Raw genomic sequence first — 17527 nt, forward strand, 5'->3', positions numbered from 1 at the left:
TTTACTTAATCTACCTGAAATAATCTCTTCATATGTAATTAATATAAAAATTGTTAATCAAGTATTTTATATTCCCTTTTTCACACCAACTCATCAAAACCCAGAGGTATTTTACACCTACAGCTCTATTTGGACCAGACACATTTCAAGTGTTCAGTAGCCATATGTGGCCAGTGGCCACTGTATTGGACAGCACAAATTTAGACTTTACCCTGTAGGTCAGGGAGAGCCACAAAAGAGTTTTAAAGCAGAGACAACGTACCCTCTCCCTCGTGGTATTCCTAGAAGTCGCAACATTAAATTTGATTCAAGTCGTTGATGGAGATTCAGCTGTGTAGAAACTATCGGACGGGATTTGGGGAGAGGAAGAAGGATTACAAAGGACAGTACATCAACAGGAAAGGTAAATGCTTTAAGAGAAACATCAGCCATGTGCTATGGGAATGTAAGAATTGGAGAATCTAACTCAGCAAGTGCTTCCATGGAAAAAAGGACACCAACGATTATTGAGAGTCCATTACACACTACGAACAATGCTAGGCTTTCAGCATTTTTTTTGTTCTCATGGCAACTGTGGAGATTGGCATCGTAACCTTTCATTTAGGGAAAAGTTTTCAATTAGCAGTAATCACACCTTGGATAAACCTCATTGGCTATGATACTGTCACTGCACAAAGCTGAAACCTTTTGTTTGTAGATGAGAAGACTTGATTTTTAGAAAGGTTAATTTAAGACTTTTAGGAAGAGGTAGAATGGGATGAGAACCCAGCTCTCACTTCTCGGCCCCTGTTCATTACAAAAGAACTAGTCTATGGCCTTAATGGTGTTCAAGAGTGCTCAGTAACGCGATGAATGAATGAAACTCCTTAAAACTCCTTCTCCTCGTCTTTCAGAACAGTACTCTATCTTGGTGTGTCTCCTTCCTTCATAACCACTTCTTCTGATTTTCTTTGAGGGTTCTTATTTTTCTGCCTTTCGTATAAAGGCAGTAGCAGAAGGGTTGCAGGATTATCCAGCTCTGTGGTCCCCAACACCCGGGCCGCAGCCTGTTACCAGTCCATGCCCTGTTAGGAAACAGGCCGCACATCACCACCTGAGCTCTGCACCACACGCACATCCCATGACGACGCCCCCCCCGACCCCAAGTCCGTGGAAAAATTGTCTTCTGTGAAACTGGCCCCTGGTGCCAAAAAGGTTGGGGACCACTGATCTAGCTCATTATAATGCCAGAAACAGAAGTTCTCACATGGATGATGATGTTCCCCAGCATTCTGTCCTGGCTTTTTTTCATGACATTGTTTACCTTGACTCTCTCACATGCTTCTCTGCTGCAGCTGGTATCCATATGCTGGTGCATGCCAGTCATTCATTGCATTGGGGAGTACGAGGTGAGAACCATTCCACGCCCAGCAAGGAGCTATCCCTACCATGAATCAAACAGCATCTCCACAGTGCTGGAAATACATGCATGAATAAGATAGTTTCTGACTCTTTATAACTCAATTTTTAGGTAGTTGATAAGGCAAAGTGGAGGAATTGGAGACAGGTCGATAGACAGATGTATTATACCACAACTTTAGGGGAGCAGAGAAGGTGTGACTGCTTAGGAGAATCAGGGAAGGATTCTGAGAGGTTAGATGATTCAGACAAACCAAGAAGGGTGTTGTGCTTGCTAGCAATGTAAGATACGGAAGACGTACCTGACAAAAGAAATAGTTATTAATAATAAAAAGGGAGAGTTGCTCAAATAGGGTGGTGGGTTTGGGGAATTATGAGAATCTAGACTCAAGAAAAAGTGGAGGGAAGGAGCAGATGAAGATGGGCTTAGAAATAGAGGTAGGAGCCAGATCACAATGCAACTTTGATTTTGTCCTACAGGCAATGGGGTGTTAGAAGATTTTAAGCAGGAATTGACACTCTGTCATTGACTGGAGCAGGCAGAAACTCAGGGGAGCTATTTATATGATTGGTCTGATCATGGTCCCCTTAAAAAATGATTCATATCTGTTTAATATTTCACATTTATTTTATTTATGATTGAGCAATACACTAACACCTAAATACTCTAAGCTTCACTTTTTCCCTGGTATCTCTTCACATTTCAGCCCGAAACATGAAGATGAAGATAAAAAAATGAAGGATAAAGAGCACTGTGAATTGGAACCTCTGAAAACAGAAAAGGATCCACATTCAAATCGTCCTTTCAAGGTACCTGTGTCCTAGGGTTCCTGGTCAAATGGTACAGTTAAGACACGCAACACAGAGTTCATGGGGATGACATTTTAGAGCTGAGACACACAGAGAGAGTTAGAAGATGCAATGGGTGTTGGACATTTTGTCAAGGAAATGAATTTGCCAATAACACTGAGCTCTAGCCCCCAGTTTTCCACTTATTCGCCATGAAGCAGGCCTGAGAAGCAGGGCTGGGACTAGAGTGAGTTTAGCAAGACAGCCAGAGTGCAAAATATAGAGCAGTTCTCACTCTATAACAGCAGGTGCTGTTCCTGCATTTGCACCACCCTGGAGTGAGGGCCTCCTTAAATTTTGTTCCCCAAGGCCTTGCTTAGAAGAGTGACTTGTCCCTGAGCTCCGTCATCTCATCTGTGAAATGAGAACAAAGAATCCCTATCCAACTACCATCCCCACTCCCATCCCTATCCTACCTTGTTTGTGACAAAATAAATGAATGAGCATGACAGTGCTTTGTAATCCATAAGCTACTATAGAAATGAAATATACTATTGTTGTTTTTAGTAATATTAAACATTGTGCATGTGTGTGTACATCTGCATGCAACTGCCACTCTCCCATCAAAGTAGTTAGCATGGTGGGAGGCTTAGACAATAGACACCACCAGGGCCACTACCAGTGCTCAATATATCATAGATACTTGTTTGAGATGTGCTTGTCTTTTAATAATCAGATTTTCCCAGTGCCATCTGTAGTGCTGGGGTAAATCAAAGAGCATGTTGGTGATGTGGGCCCAAATTGGTGTGTAGGCCCAGAGGTCAGGCTGGACAATGTTGGTTGCTTACAGAGTATCACAAAGCAGCATAATTCAAAGGATGGAGTAAGTCACTAATTAAGAAAGGCAGAGTTCAGAGTCAGGGGAGCAGCATGGGGTGTCAAGGCCAGGGGGCTGGGCAAGGCCATAAATGGGTGTGGAGGCTAGAGATCAGGAAGGGGTTGATCAGGAGCATAAAAGAAAGGCAGTAGAGCAACATAACTAGGGATACTGGCCATGGAAAAGCTCTTTTTCGGTGCTGGCTATATGGCATGAGCCAGAAATGGGCTCAGGCTACTGCCAAAGGGTCACATCCTTCTTTTATGGAGTGGGCTTGAGTTTTGGAAATTGTTAAGTGTTATTTGGGATATGCGAGATGATGAGGACACTGCATTCATTAAGGGACTGCACCGAATGATGATGGTCACTGTATTTGTATAAAATATTGACTTTATTACTTTCTTGTCATTTTTCCCCATTTAAAAAATTTCAGTCTTGGCTGTGTGACTGAAAAGAATGCCCCTCCTCTCGTTCTGCTCACAGTTTGCCCAAGATCCCACCAAAAATTCAGGATGATCCATGCCTTACATCTATTAATTACTTCATAGTCGGTCCTCACATCTACTCTGCTGTAGTCAGAAAGTGGCCCTTCCCTCATTCTCACTGGGCAATTAGAAGACACTCAGATGGCCAAACATGTTTTAGTTTCCTATGTCTCCAGTATCTCTTCCATCAGTCTATCCAGGTTGTTGTGAAAAGTAAATCTGATCGGGTTTCTCCCCTGCCTGGCTCACTGTGGTTAAGAAATAAAGTGCGAGCTCTTTGCACTTGTGAGCAGGATCCTTCACAACTCAGCCCCGTTGTCTCCTCTCTCCTCAGCCTCATCTCCGGTCTTTCTTCCCCATCTCTTCCCCCTTTTCCTTCAGCTCTTCCCTCTGCGGCAGCCTCCATGCCACCCTTTTACGGACACTAACAACTCTCCAAATCCCCCGTGCCTCTGTTCATGCTGATTTGCTTTGTCCAGGACTCCTTTATCCCCTCTACCCATCTCCTACGTGTATTTTAGAAAATACAGTTTAAAAACACCTGCTTTTTGAAGTCTTCTCCAACCCTGTCTCCCAGCCCAGAGAACCAACCTCCCTGTTCTGTTTCCATGGCAGTGAGTCATACTGCTGTAAATGACACTCCTCTCATTATACCCTAATTAATCGTTTGTGTGTGTTGTCTCCACGACCTGTGTGTAAGATGCTCTGTCCACTGCATCTCTCTACTTCCAGAGCGTAGCATGTTCTCTCACCTTCAGTAAGTGTTTGACAAATGCTGGAGGGAGAGGGTGCAGAAAGAGATAAGAGGGAACAGAAGAATAGTGGGTGGGAAGACCAAAAAGAAGGAAAGGAGAAGGAATACACAGCATCCCTTCGCAGTCAAGAGCACAGGGCTGTGGGGTCAAGTCCTGCCTCTGGAGATTACTCGCCATGGGACCAGAGAGCAGTTATTTAACCTCTCTAAGTTCTTTGTCAAGGGCACTAATGATGTTTTCCTCATTGGGTGGCAAGAGGATTGAGATAGAATATACAAAGAGGCTGCCCTGTTGTCAGAGCTCCATTATATCCTGCCTTCCTCCCTTGCACTGCCTCTCTGCCAGACATTCACTGGCCATTCAGAGGTAAGTGAAGGACATGGTCTGCACCCTCATGAAACTCAGAGTCTCGTAAGACAGCATTAAATAAATGAAAATAACTGTTATCCATGAGGAATGAATGAATGAAGAGTAGCATGAGTTAGTGAAGAACTGATTGGATAAGTCAGAGCCCTGCAGTACTCTCCCTGTTGCATATATCTAGGTAGATGCCTATGAGGGGACACCTGGAAAGATCCAGATGACCAACGTCCACGGAGGTGGAAGGAGCATGCTGGCTGGGAAGCAGGATGCTGCAACTGACATTACCTGGACAGAGGCCTCCCCTGAGGGCCCGAAGCTGGCCAGGCACTACCAAGGCCATGGTAAGCTGCATTTCTTCCTGATCCTCTTCGTCTAATTGTTTTAAAGTTGAGCACGGCAAAGATTTTAATAGAAATATTTACTGAATATCTATTATGTACCGAGTAACTGGCCCCAGTGAGGCAGATGTGCAATAGTGGAGAGAGCACTGAATTTAGAAGCAGAGGACTTGAGTTCAATTCTAGGCTGTAAGACTTACTAGCCATGTGGTAAGTGACTTCGTATTTCTGCCGCTCAATTTCTTCATTGATAAACAGGGATCACAATATGGTCTTCACAGGGCTTTTATGAGGACCAAATCCAATAGTATGTCACATGACAGGTGCTTAGCAAATGCATATTCTTTTCTTTTTATATCTATTAGCCCCCATTGTCTTTGAGGGCCATGTTATTGACACACTGATGACATCATATGGTATCATTTGTTGACTTTATTCAGGTTGCATTTTACCTTCATGTTAGTCAGGTCTTTTGATGGCAAGCAACAGTAATCAAAGCATACAGTGCTGAACAAAACAATAAACAGAAAAGGAGTTTCACTTCACAGAAAGTCTAGACATGGCTGGATCCAGGGACACAAACAATATCACAGGGGCTCGGTATCACTTTTTCTATTCCTGACTTTGCTCCTCTCTGGGTTGGCTCCATTTTCAGGCAAATTCTACCCTTAAGGGGGCAAGGTGGTATCTAGCAATGACAGGCTTGCAACTTATCCTCTTAGGAACCTGGAGGAAAATTAGAAATTTTTATGTTCCCAACGGTTTTAAGAAAAGACCCAGATCTGGGTCTTATTGGTTTTGATTGGGTCACATCCTATCCCTGAACCAGTCATTACAGATAAGGGATGCAGTGCTCTGATTGGTCCAGCATATATCATCAACTTGCCCCTGGAGCTAGGGGGGAGTCAGTTCTACCAACACTACATACTCATCGGCTTGGAGGATTCCTCAAGGAAAAGAAGATGGCTGTTATATAAAAAAAAAAAAAGACGCTGGGTAGACAAAATAGATATCCACTCTATCCCAATAAACTATGGCAAGCCACTGACATTTCATGTGTTGTAATCAGAATTACGGGAAGAATAAATTTTCAGTGCTCATAAGATAGATTCAAGGCCTCTTAAAATCTGCCCCCTACCTAGCTGGCCTCATCTGTGGCACATACCTCCTTTCCTGTTCACTCTCTGTGCTAATCTCAGTTTATTGTCTATGTCATGTGCATAATTTTACTTGAGCTCTTTCCTCTATCCAGAATGCCTTTTTGCCCACTCTGTACCTGCTGGTGTCCTATTCATCCTTCTATCCCCAAAGTCACTACTTCTGAGGCCTCAATAACCTTCTATCCATCTTTCTCCTTCCCAGAGTCCGTAATTCCTCACTCTTCTCTGTTTCCATGACACTTAGCAACAGAATGACTACTTTTTTCTGTATTAGCATTTGGAGTCAAGCATTTCTGGGATCCAGGACCACTATATATTAATACTAACCCGTAATTTTGGGAAATGTACTTACTTTCATGTGGAAAAAGGAATAAAACTACTAAATTTCCTAGGGCTGTTTGTCAATGCAAAAAGCCTCTGGTTCATATGTTAAATAATTATTAGTTCTCTTCATTTATTTTCTTTTTTTGCAAAATTATAGCATGCCTTACATTACAATTCATGATTTATGTGCTGTCTCCCATAGCATACTGTGGGCACTTTGACCTAAGAGATATTTGTTATTTTTATTTCTGTAACCTGGCACAGTGTCTGGCATACTGGAGATATACAACAAAATTTTGCTGAATGAAAGAATAAATCAAACTTCAGTTTGTGAGAATATGACAGATTAGGCAATATAAATGATTCTCTTAACTGAAGCAGATAAAGTGAAGAATAAGTTTTTTATCACAGAACTGATATAAAAAGAAAACATCCATGGATGTGCAGTACCCAGGAGCCCTGACGTGAGTGCCAAAGCTAGCTTTTGCCCAGAGGGATTTTACTGACCTCTGAATCCCCACCTACTTTTATCCCAGGTTTCAAATAATTCTCAAAAAATATTCTTTAAAAAATTAACAGCCGACAGTCAAAAATCACTAACACATGGGACACAACTCACAGTGAGTGAAAACCAGCACAATAACAGACAGCAGAACAAACCTATAAGATATTACAGATGTTAGAATTATCGGACATAAAACATGAGATATTTAATATGTTTTCTAAATGAAAAGAGAAGAATATGAACATGGAATAAGCATATTTTTGAATATTTGAAGAAATAATTTGATAAATTGATAATGAAACACAGTGATTGAATTACACATCAGATTATCTACAGTTGAAGAGGAAATTAGTGAACTAAAGATAAATCTAAAAAGATTATCAAAAATTCATTCCACGATAAAAAAGAATGAAAAAGAGGATAGCATACCTTACGTTATAATTCATGATTTATGTGTTGTCTCCCACGGCACACTGTGGGTACCTTGATATCAGAGATCATTTGGTATTGAGGTCACTGGTAATGAGAAGTCTTAAAATAACAATAAAATCAGAGTTCCATAAAAAGACACTAGAAAAAAATGGGAAAGAGGAAATAATAGATAAAAGAAATGTCTGAGAATTTTCCAAAATTGTTGAGAGATATAAATTTGTACATCTAGACACCCTAAAGTTCTCAAGCAGGAAAAATAAAAGAAATCCACACCTAGCTATAGCTTAGGGAAACTAAAGACCATAAAAGAGAATATCTTAAATGACATTAAAAGCAGACAAAAAGACAAGACCATTCACCTACAAAGAACAACTGAGTTCTGACTGCTGAGTTCTCAAGAAGAGTATGTAACCAGAATTCAATTCTGCTGAAAGTTTTAAATATCTATTCAGAATCAGGGAAACTTCCTTTCAAGAATGAAAAAAAAAATAAGGTATTTTCAGACAAATAAAAACTGGGATATTTTATTGACCAAATGAAATACACTGAAGGAAATTCTAAAGCATATGTATCAGGCAGAAGGAAAATAATCCCAGAGAGAAAGTTTTGGATGCAAGAAAGAAAGCTAAGTAAAAGTATCAACTGAATAAAATAATGATGTAAAATTGCAGGGAGGGGACTAAAATATTATAAAATAGTGAGCATTCATAGTATATATGTTGAAAAGGTGACTAAAATATTCTAAGGTTTTTAACTGGGAAAAGAGTCACAATATTAGTCTGTTTTGGCCTTAAAAATGTTAGAAGAGCTAGGATATATTCATAAAAAGATACCATTAAAAGAGTGACAAGGCAAGTCACTGAGTGGGAGAAGATATTTGCATTTTATATATATATACATATATATATTTGATAAAGGACTCATTTGGATTATATAAATCTTCTATAAACATCCTGTATTCAGAAAATATAAAATAGAAACCAATCAGAAAAAAAGAAGTATAGTGAAATTGCGAAAATATTGAACAGGCACTTCACCAAAAAGAACATCCAAAAGGCAAATACACTGTAAAAGCTCAACTTCATTAACTCTCAGGGAAATGCAAATGAAACCTACAATGCAATATCACAACCTGCCCACTAAACTGGCTGCAATAAAAAAGACTAAAATATTAAGTCTTAGTTAAGATATGGAGCCACTAGAACTCTCATTCTGTGTGGGGATTGTAAATTGGGATAATCATTTTGGAAAATTGTTTGGCAGTATTAAAGTCTAACCCATGCAAATTCTATGACCTAGCAATCCCATGCCTGTGTGTGTGTGTGTGTGTGTGTGTGTGTGTGTGTGTGTGTGTATACCCAACAAATGCATACTTTATTTCACCAAAACACATATACAAGATGTTCATAGCAAAACTTTTTATAATAGCCCCAAACTGGAAACTGTCTAAAGCCCATCAAAAGTAGAATAGATAAATTATAGTATAATCACACAATGGACTAAAGTCATGGGAATGAACAAATTACAACTATAAGCAACAACATGGATGAATCTCACAGATATAATATTGAATGAAAGTAGGTGACACCAAAGAGTACATACAGAATGATTTCATTAATATAAAGTTCAAAAATAAGCAGAATGTACCTCTGGTATTAGAAGTTGGTATAGTGGTTATCCTTATGGGTAACTACTAAAAGATAGACATAGCACATATACCTTCCAAACAAATAGAAAAGAAAAAAAATGAAGAAAAGAGAAGAAACTGCAACCAAGAAAGATGAAGATAAGAAAAATAGAACAAATAAAAATATGTAATAAGATAGTAGGTATAAATTTTAAAATTAGTAAACACTATAAATGTAATACACTAAATTCACTAGTTGGAAGACACATGAATTTAAACACTCAATATTCAAAAAATGTTTGCATGCCTTTTATGTGCCTGGCACTGTTCTAGGTACTGGGGGGTGTAGCAGGAAACAAAACAGAAAATCCTATCCTCATGGAGGTTACTTTCTGATTAGGGGAGACAGACAATAAATAAACAATAAAATATCCACTACATGGAATGGTTGTAAATATTATGAGAAAAAATAAAGCAAAGAAAGAGAAGGAGGCAAGCGGAGGTGGCAGAAGTTGCAATTCTAAAGTGCTCATTAATGACCTCAAAGACTTTAAATAGAAAGTCATATATGTGTCTGGGATATGAATCTAGGAAGAGGGAAAAAGAAGTGCAAATGCCCTGATGCAGGAGCCTGCTTTGTGCTGGTAGAATAGCAAGGAGGCCAGTGTGGCTAGAGCAGAGTGAATGAAAGAGTGTAGTAGGAGATGAGGTCAGAGAGATAACAAGGGGCTTTTGTAGACTATTGCAAGAACTTTGACATTTACTCCAAATGAGTTTTCAAAAACCATTAAAAGCTTTTGAGCTCAAGAAAGGCATGATCTGACTTGCATTTTAAAGACTCATCTGGCTGCTGTCTTGAAAATAGAATGTAGAATAAATCAGGGAGACCTGTTAGGAGGTTATTGCAATAATTTAGGTGAGAGATGATGGTAGCTCGGAGGAGGGTACCATGATAGAGTTGTTAAGATGTGTTTGGATTCAGAATGTAGTCTGAAAGTAGAGCTGACAGATGGCTGTGGATCGGAGGAGAGATATGAGAAAAAAACAAATCAAGGATGTCTCCAAGGTTTTGGGCCTGAGCAACAGGAAGGATAGAATCGCCCCATTTACTGAGTTTGAATAGACTTCAGGAAGAGCAAACTTGCACAGAGAAATTATGAGTTTGGTTTGGAACATAGTATGTTTAGACAACCAAATGGAAATGGTGTGAAGGCTGATGGGGTATCTAAAATTTTTGAGAGACGTCTAAATTGGAGATGTAAATTTGAGAATTGTCTATGTTTTTTAAATGAAGCCATAAACTTTTGCATTTGCCTCAGCCAAAAGGAAGGATTGAGAAAGAAAAAAAAGTCTCAAACTCAGAATTAAGCAACTGTGTGTTCAGTATCTTTGTTTTGTGCTAGAGAAATTTACTGATCTTATTTCTTTTTTACTGGGAGCTGACATTCACTGAGATGGTTTGGTGCCTACATGCTAATTGACTTTTTGTCAGAAAATTAAACTTGTTGCTTGGTTCATTTAATTATAAAAATAGATACAAGTTGATTCGACTATTTATTTCTCAAACATATTACTTCTTATTTCTGATTAACAGTTCATGTCTGAAAATGGTTATGAATTAGCCAAACCTAAATGTTAACCTTGGCCAACTGATGAAGAGTTAGCAATTTTCTGGTTATGACAAATTTACAGCTCTATGAAGTAAACCAGCACCTGCATTTAGCTACTTGTGCACACAGTCCCTATACATTTTTCAACCTGGCACACACTATGTTTTGGTTAGTTCCATCATTTACGTTGACATGTGCTCAGTCAACTTGTCCAAGAAATTTTGCTGTAAGAAAAAAATGCCACAAGACTGGATAAGGTCATCCGGATGTGAAGGGAGAAGCCCCAGGGATATACCCTGGAGGACTTCAACATTTGAGGTCAGAGATTAAAGGAAGAACCATCAAAAAAGAGGAGGAGTTACTAGTTTACTAGGTAACTAGCACCCTTCATAAATACATATTTAATCCTTGCCACTATCACATAAGAGGCAGTGTTGTTATCATTGCCTCCAACTTTATAGAATCACAATTTAGGCTCTGCAAGGTGAAGCGGACTTTCCAAGGACCAGACCTGCTAAGATTATAAGCCAGTTTTAGCACATTTAATCTGCCTTTTCCTATTTTTGCCTCCATTGAATGGTGTGTGTGTGTGTGTGTGTGTGTGTGTGTGTGTGTGTGTGCATGTATGATAGCAGCTGATGAGATGTTCTTCTGGGGGTTTCTGTTTTCCTTACAGGTGAGTATGTGAAGGCTTTGCAGGTAACTAAAGAAACCCCAGACCCAGAAGCCTTTAAGTCAAGTTCCATCTCAGAGGAGACATATGATGATGTTGAGTACCCCAGGAGAGAGACGTAAGTACATTCCAGCCTTTCAACATGATGAATGTGATGAGACCTTAAAGGTACAAAAATGCTCTTTGTATCTTTTCTCCCCACAGACCAAAGTCAGACTTCTCTAACTCATTTGCCTCAGACAGTGGTAAGTATAGGAAGACATTTCTGAAACTGCCAGTAGGAACTGAAAAGTGCTGCTATGGCTGATTAGTGATAAGGTGTCTTATTTATATATATTTTTAATAATAATACCAACTTGCTGGGGTGATAGTAAGCTATGAGAAGTGGTCCCAAGTTATTATGTTCTAGTAAATGCATTTAGAATCAGGAAGGCGAGGATGCCAGTATGAGTGTTCTTATAGTAAAAAGCAACTTCATTGGAATTTGCTTTTTTCACGATCTTTTCATGATCCAAATCTGATTACAGGAATGTTTTTACTTAAAACACTTTCGTGGCTTCACAGTACTTTTAGGGTTGACTTCAACGTGGTCTGGAGGCCTTTACTGGTCTGCCCTTACTTGCCTCTGCAGCCTCAGCTCATACTGTACTCAGTTTCATCTTTGAGATCCAGTTGTGCTGATCTTCTTTTAGATTTAAGAAGTGCCAAGCTCCCACTGCAGGGTGTTTCTTGTGCTACTCCCTTCCCTCTTCCTGGAAAGGTCTTTCCTCTCCTGGGACCCTTTACTTGACTCTTAATCTTCTGTTATCAGCTCAATCATTATTTCCCGAGGGGATATTTTCCTTGGTGTATAATCTCATAGTACCACGGACCTCTTTTTCATAGGACTTGTCACCGTTGTAATTTATATTTATGTGATTCTTTGACTAATAACTGTATCCCCTCCTATTAATAGATTATTATGTTCTTTATGCATATCATTTTCCCCAGCCCCTAGCATAATTCCAGGTATGTGTTAGAATTCAAAAAATATGTGTTGAATGAAGGAATGAGTGAATGAAAACCATGTTGGTCAAAGGACACAAATATCAGTTAGGCAGAAAAAATACTATCAGGAGATCTGTTGTACAACATTGTGATTACAGTTAATAACAATGTGTTATATACTTGAAAATTGATAAGAGAATAGATTTTAAATGTTCTCACCATAAAAAATAAGCATGTTATCTTAATAACATATATAATAAATATGGATATGTTAATTAGCTTAATTTAGTCATCCCACACTGTTTACAATTATTAAAACACCATGTTATATACCATAAATATATGCAATATTTGTCAATTAAAGAATAAATAAATTTTAGAAAAAGAAAAATAGAGGAGAGATAATCAGATGTTAGTGTTTTGTTTTGTCCTTAGAATCCCAGAATTTTAGATGGCAAAACAACCTTAGAGATCATTAAACTCAGTACCTTCATTTTAAAAAGGAAACTGAGGCACAGAGAAGTTAAGTGACCCCTCTAAGCTCACTGTGTCAAGTTTTAAACATGAAAATTCTGGCTCTTAATCTAATGTTCTTTCCATTAAACTCTGTTGTTAGGATTGACTCAAAGTATAATATAACTGTGTATATGAAGTTTATGTTTGGGGCTAGGATAAAGCCATTCTATGAAGGGAGAGATTATTCAAAATGTGTCTGGTTTTCCATTGTTTCCCCAGCCTTCAGCATGATGTCTGCTTAGTAGACTGTTCTGTATTAAATATAGGAAGGAGGGAGGGTGGAAGGAAGGAACCTACCAATGAACCAACTTCCATTGGCTAAATCAGGTCAGAGTTGGAATCAGGGGTGGAAATGAGTCTTAATTTTCATTTGTACATACTTATATAGGTTTTTTTTAAAACATATGCTTTTAAAAACATGCATAAGTTTCAATAAAAACTACTTAAAAGAAAGATCAAAGTACCTAGCATCTAGTAGGTATCTAATTTTTGTTAAATATGAGTCTGAACTATTGCCATTATAGTGAATGAAAGTTTTTTTTAATTTCAGAAGAAAATAGTGAAGAAATGTATGAAGATGTCTACAAAACAAAGAGTAACTACTCAAAGATAGAGTGAGTTTCTCGCTTTCTTGGCTTTGTAGGCTAATGGTATTTTCTGTTTGTTTAATAAAACCAGAATTTACGAAATGACTCCTCTACCCCATCACCATCCTTTAGGAAGGATTCACACAGTGGTGATAAGCTATTGTGATACTATACTATAATCAGTAGTGTACTTGTAATTGTGTACAACCATATGCTACAAATTTTAAATCATTTTGCTTTCTCTTTTGAGAAAACTCCATTTCCCAGAATAGAGGATTTTGATATTGTCTTAGGAAATAAATGAGAAAGGAGAAGTAAATATCAATGAAACGTTCTTCAGTTCTACAGTTTTGTTTCTTCCAGGAACAAATCAATGGTTATGACTTACCTTTGTCTTTGCAAGTTAGTAAGGTTGTCTCCAGGATTTAAGTTTAATTTAATATCTAGTAATTAAGTTTTATTAAGAAAAATATTTTTTTCAAATTGACATTATTCATCAAATTTAGTTATTAGGACACATTGTGGAAGAGAAAACAGCAGTGGTTAGAAACAGTAAGTTTAAGAGTTGAAAGGGAAAGAGTTGAAAGGGATCCTAAGCTGGGTATGCTAGGTGGGATGATGTGGGTGTATCACTCCCTCGCCATTCTCCCACCAAAAAAAAAACCTAAAAGGATATTCGTAAGAATTTTAGTTATCAGTTGGGCAACCCATGTATCACTATTGTTGTATTACTCAGTAAATAAAATCAGTGATGTGAATTTCAGGAGCCAGGAATCCCTATAATGCATTTCTAGGACAGTTCATAAACTACACTTCACCAAGTTACCTTTTCCTCCAAAAGGAAGACTTTGCTTCATAAATTGTTCAAAATAGAGACTATTTGGGGTATTGGAAGTTTGTATTGAAAGATAATTACTCCCTTCATAGTTGACTGGTGTGTGCTACTTCATATTGAACCAAAGAAGTAAAGCATAGAAGTTGATAAGGCATTTTCTTGCACGTCCTTGGGTATGACGTGTTTTGGAAATGAGACCGAAGCCTCTGGTCCTTTTTAATACAACCGTCTTCCATCCCTAGTACTCTTTCAAATCCCATTTTATTTATATCCCCTGATTCCTCTTAGTTTAGATGGAAAAGAAGCACTGAAAAGACTGCAGAAATTCTTCAAGAAAGAAAGGAATAGATTTAAAATGAAGAAAACCAAATCAAAAGAAAATGTAAGGTAAAAAGTCCCTTTTAATCTTTCTTTCCAGGAGGGATTCACAGTGCTGGCCTGGTAGACACAGGTTGATGTTCTCTATCCAGTTCTTAGAAACAGTGAGGGGGATATCAGAAACTAAAACCAGGGGCCCTAATTATCAAGTGAAACACACCCACAAATGCTAATTAATGAGAACGTGGCATGTCCCTTTGAAAAGTCTGAGGAGAAAAGGTTGTAAACAGGACAGAGGTAAAATCTTCAGCAAAGTCCAGAAAGGAAACTTTCCTCATCATCCTTGGCACCTATTCCTGTTGTCATCACTAAGCGTTTTGCTATTAATTATGTCCTTTGTGCTTGTTTGGCCCTTCAAGTTCCAGTGGTTTTATTTGCCTACACCTCCGTATTTGATTTGTCTCCCTTGAGAGCTGCAATGTGGGGAGAGGGGAGATGAACTGTTCAGCTGAATGGTTCATATGTGCGAAAATCTGAGACCTGGAAAGGACCCTCTGAGATAACTTAGGCTAATTGTCAGTCTTTGGGGGAGTTTCCAAATTCACCAGCATTAGGAGATGGGGGGCAGGGGATTGAATTCTAGGTTCTACTTGCAGTTCTGCCATTTATTCAGTGTGCAGCTGTGGATAGATCACTTCCTTTTTATATCCACAGGGTCCCAGCTTTCTCCTGCATACAATGGAAGGGAGGCTGGGTAGTCTCTGGACATACTTCTCTGACAGATAAAGATATACAGGTGCTCCTTGACTTATGATGGGGTTATGTCCTGATAAACCCACTATAGGTTAAAAAATACCTTAAGTCAAAAATACATTTAATACACTTAACCTATCAAACATCATCACTTAGCCTAGCCTAGCTTAAACATACTTAGAACACTTACATTAGCCTACACTTGGGCAAAATTAACTAACACAGAGCCTATTTTATAATAAAGTATTGAATATCTCATGAAATTTATTTAATACTGTACTAAAAGTTAGAATGGTTGTATGGGTACTCAAAGTATGGTCCCTACTGAACGCATCTCGCTTTTACACCATCGTATATCGGAAAAATCCTAAGTGGAACCATTTGTAAGTCAGGGAGCATCTGTGTAGACATACAGATATATAGATATAGATCTTTATTTTGTGAGAACAAGGGGTGGCAAAATAATTGGCCCATGGTCATTACCCACATTGAGATGGAATTATGTTATTCTACCCTAAAGTTCTTTTCAATTATAAAGGCTCAAAGTTTTGTGATTTTAAGTCTAATTGTCTGTTAGATCTTGATCTACTAAGAGACCCCAACAGAATATGGAATTTATAAATTGTAGTCTTGACTATGAAAGAAGAGAGAATTTACTTCCTGTGGTCAGTGACACCCTATGCACAAAGGCAGACCCTGATCTTAGCAAGTTAGATGTTTTCTGAGAGAAAATTATTGGCATGATAATTTGCAGTCCTTTAAATATTTGATCCAGATGAGAATGCTGATTCTTCTAAAATGCAAATCTGATTTTCTCTTCCTAAAACTACCCAATGACTCCATACAACTTTTAGAACAAATATCGAATCCCCTTCCATGCCAAGTAAATACTTCGTAACTGTCCCCACTCTGCTTCTCCAGTTCCATCTCTCACTAAAATGTTCTCTCACCACCCCCTACACCTCCCTGCAGATCTCAGACTCTGCCATAGGGTCTTGTGTCTCCTTGCTTTGAACATGACATTCCATTGGTCTGGAATGCACCTGCCTTCTTCCAACCTTCTTTGATTATCAAAGTTCTAGTTTCCCATCAAAATTTGGTCAAATATTACCCCTTCTGGGATATCTTTCCTGAACCTCTCTACCCAAACCTGGATTTCCTGTCTCTCCTCCTTGTTCCCATAACATCCTGTGCACCTCTGTGACATCTATTAACATCAATGAGAATTCCTTTTTCTTAGAGTCAGAGACTCTCAGGGTAAGAAGGGGAATATGGAGTCATCAGTTATGTTGTTTAAGATGTATCAGCGATTCCTTCTAAACATGGCTTTTTTTCCTTAATCCTTTCGTGTTTTTTGTCACTCAACAGTGCATCTTCCATCTCACTGCCTGATTTAGGTAAGTGACATTTGTTTATTGCTGACCAAAAGGACTCAGCATTATAATATTCAGGGGCAGGGAAAGAGAAGTGGTGATCTTTCCTGCATTCCCAAATTTAATGAAAAATTGATCCATCAAAATCAAAGAAGATATTTTACACACAATATTTCTTACTTTGGGGAAGATGAATAGTATTTCTTAAGTACCTACTATAATACCATACCCTGGAGTAGATGCTATCTTCTTAAAATCCCAGAGAAATAAATGTTATTCCTTTGTAGGGAGGCTCTAGGACCAACGTCCATACTTGAGTCACCTAGGATTTGTAATCAAGTCTCTCTATTATGAAACTCACACATTTCGTTTCATACTACACAGCCCCTTGAAGGATTTGACAGCCTAATTAAGACATACCAAGTTGAACAGGATCATGCCGAACTGAATCAAGAATGGGTCACTGAAATAACTGTTTACTTTTCCATTGAAATAATAGTGTATACATTAGCAGAGTGCCTACCACATAGTAGGCTCTCAATACATGTTCAGCACATTGAATTTGCAAGTGAAAGAGGGCCATGTGATTTTGTTTTTGTTTTTGTTTTTTAATGTGCTGTAGCAATGTGGCTACTTTGATATCACTCTGTCTTGACCATTCAAATTTATATTATATTCCACAAATATGAGTTTGCTGAACTAAATAACAAATGAAGATTATATATACCTGGTAAAATCACAGGTCTCCCAACATACCCTTGGTCTGTGTTTTTTTTTAAAGCCAACTTAGAATAGACATGCATTTACTCTCACTCAAATTTA

General features: G+C 38.3%; 1 protein-coding gene across 1 annotated transcript in view; it reads left to right on the forward strand.

Annotated features, from left to right (window-relative positions):
• LOC105806256 (chromosome unknown open reading frame, human C1orf168) overlaps positions 1-17527 on the forward strand; it is a 101291-nt gene that overhangs the window by 65400 nt on the left and 18364 nt on the right. The window contains exons 8-13 of the mRNA XM_012639335.1: positions 2106-2208; positions 4849-5008; positions 11340-11454; positions 11541-11581; positions 13390-13453; positions 14550-14643. Coding sequence (XP_012494789.1) covers positions 2106-2208; positions 4849-5008; positions 11340-11454; positions 11541-11581; positions 13390-13453; positions 14550-14643 — 577 coding nt within the window. The remainder of the gene's footprint in view (positions 1-2105; positions 2209-4848; positions 5009-11339; positions 11455-11540; positions 11582-13389; positions 13454-14549; positions 14644-17527) is intronic.

This window comes from Propithecus coquereli, unplaced genomic scaffold (assembly GCF_000956105.1).
Source record: "Propithecus coquereli isolate 6110/MARCELLA unplaced genomic scaffold, Pcoq_1.0 Scaffold14, whole genome shotgun sequence".
Classification (NCBI taxonomy): domain Eukaryota; kingdom Metazoa; phylum Chordata; class Mammalia; order Primates; family Indriidae; genus Propithecus; species Propithecus coquereli.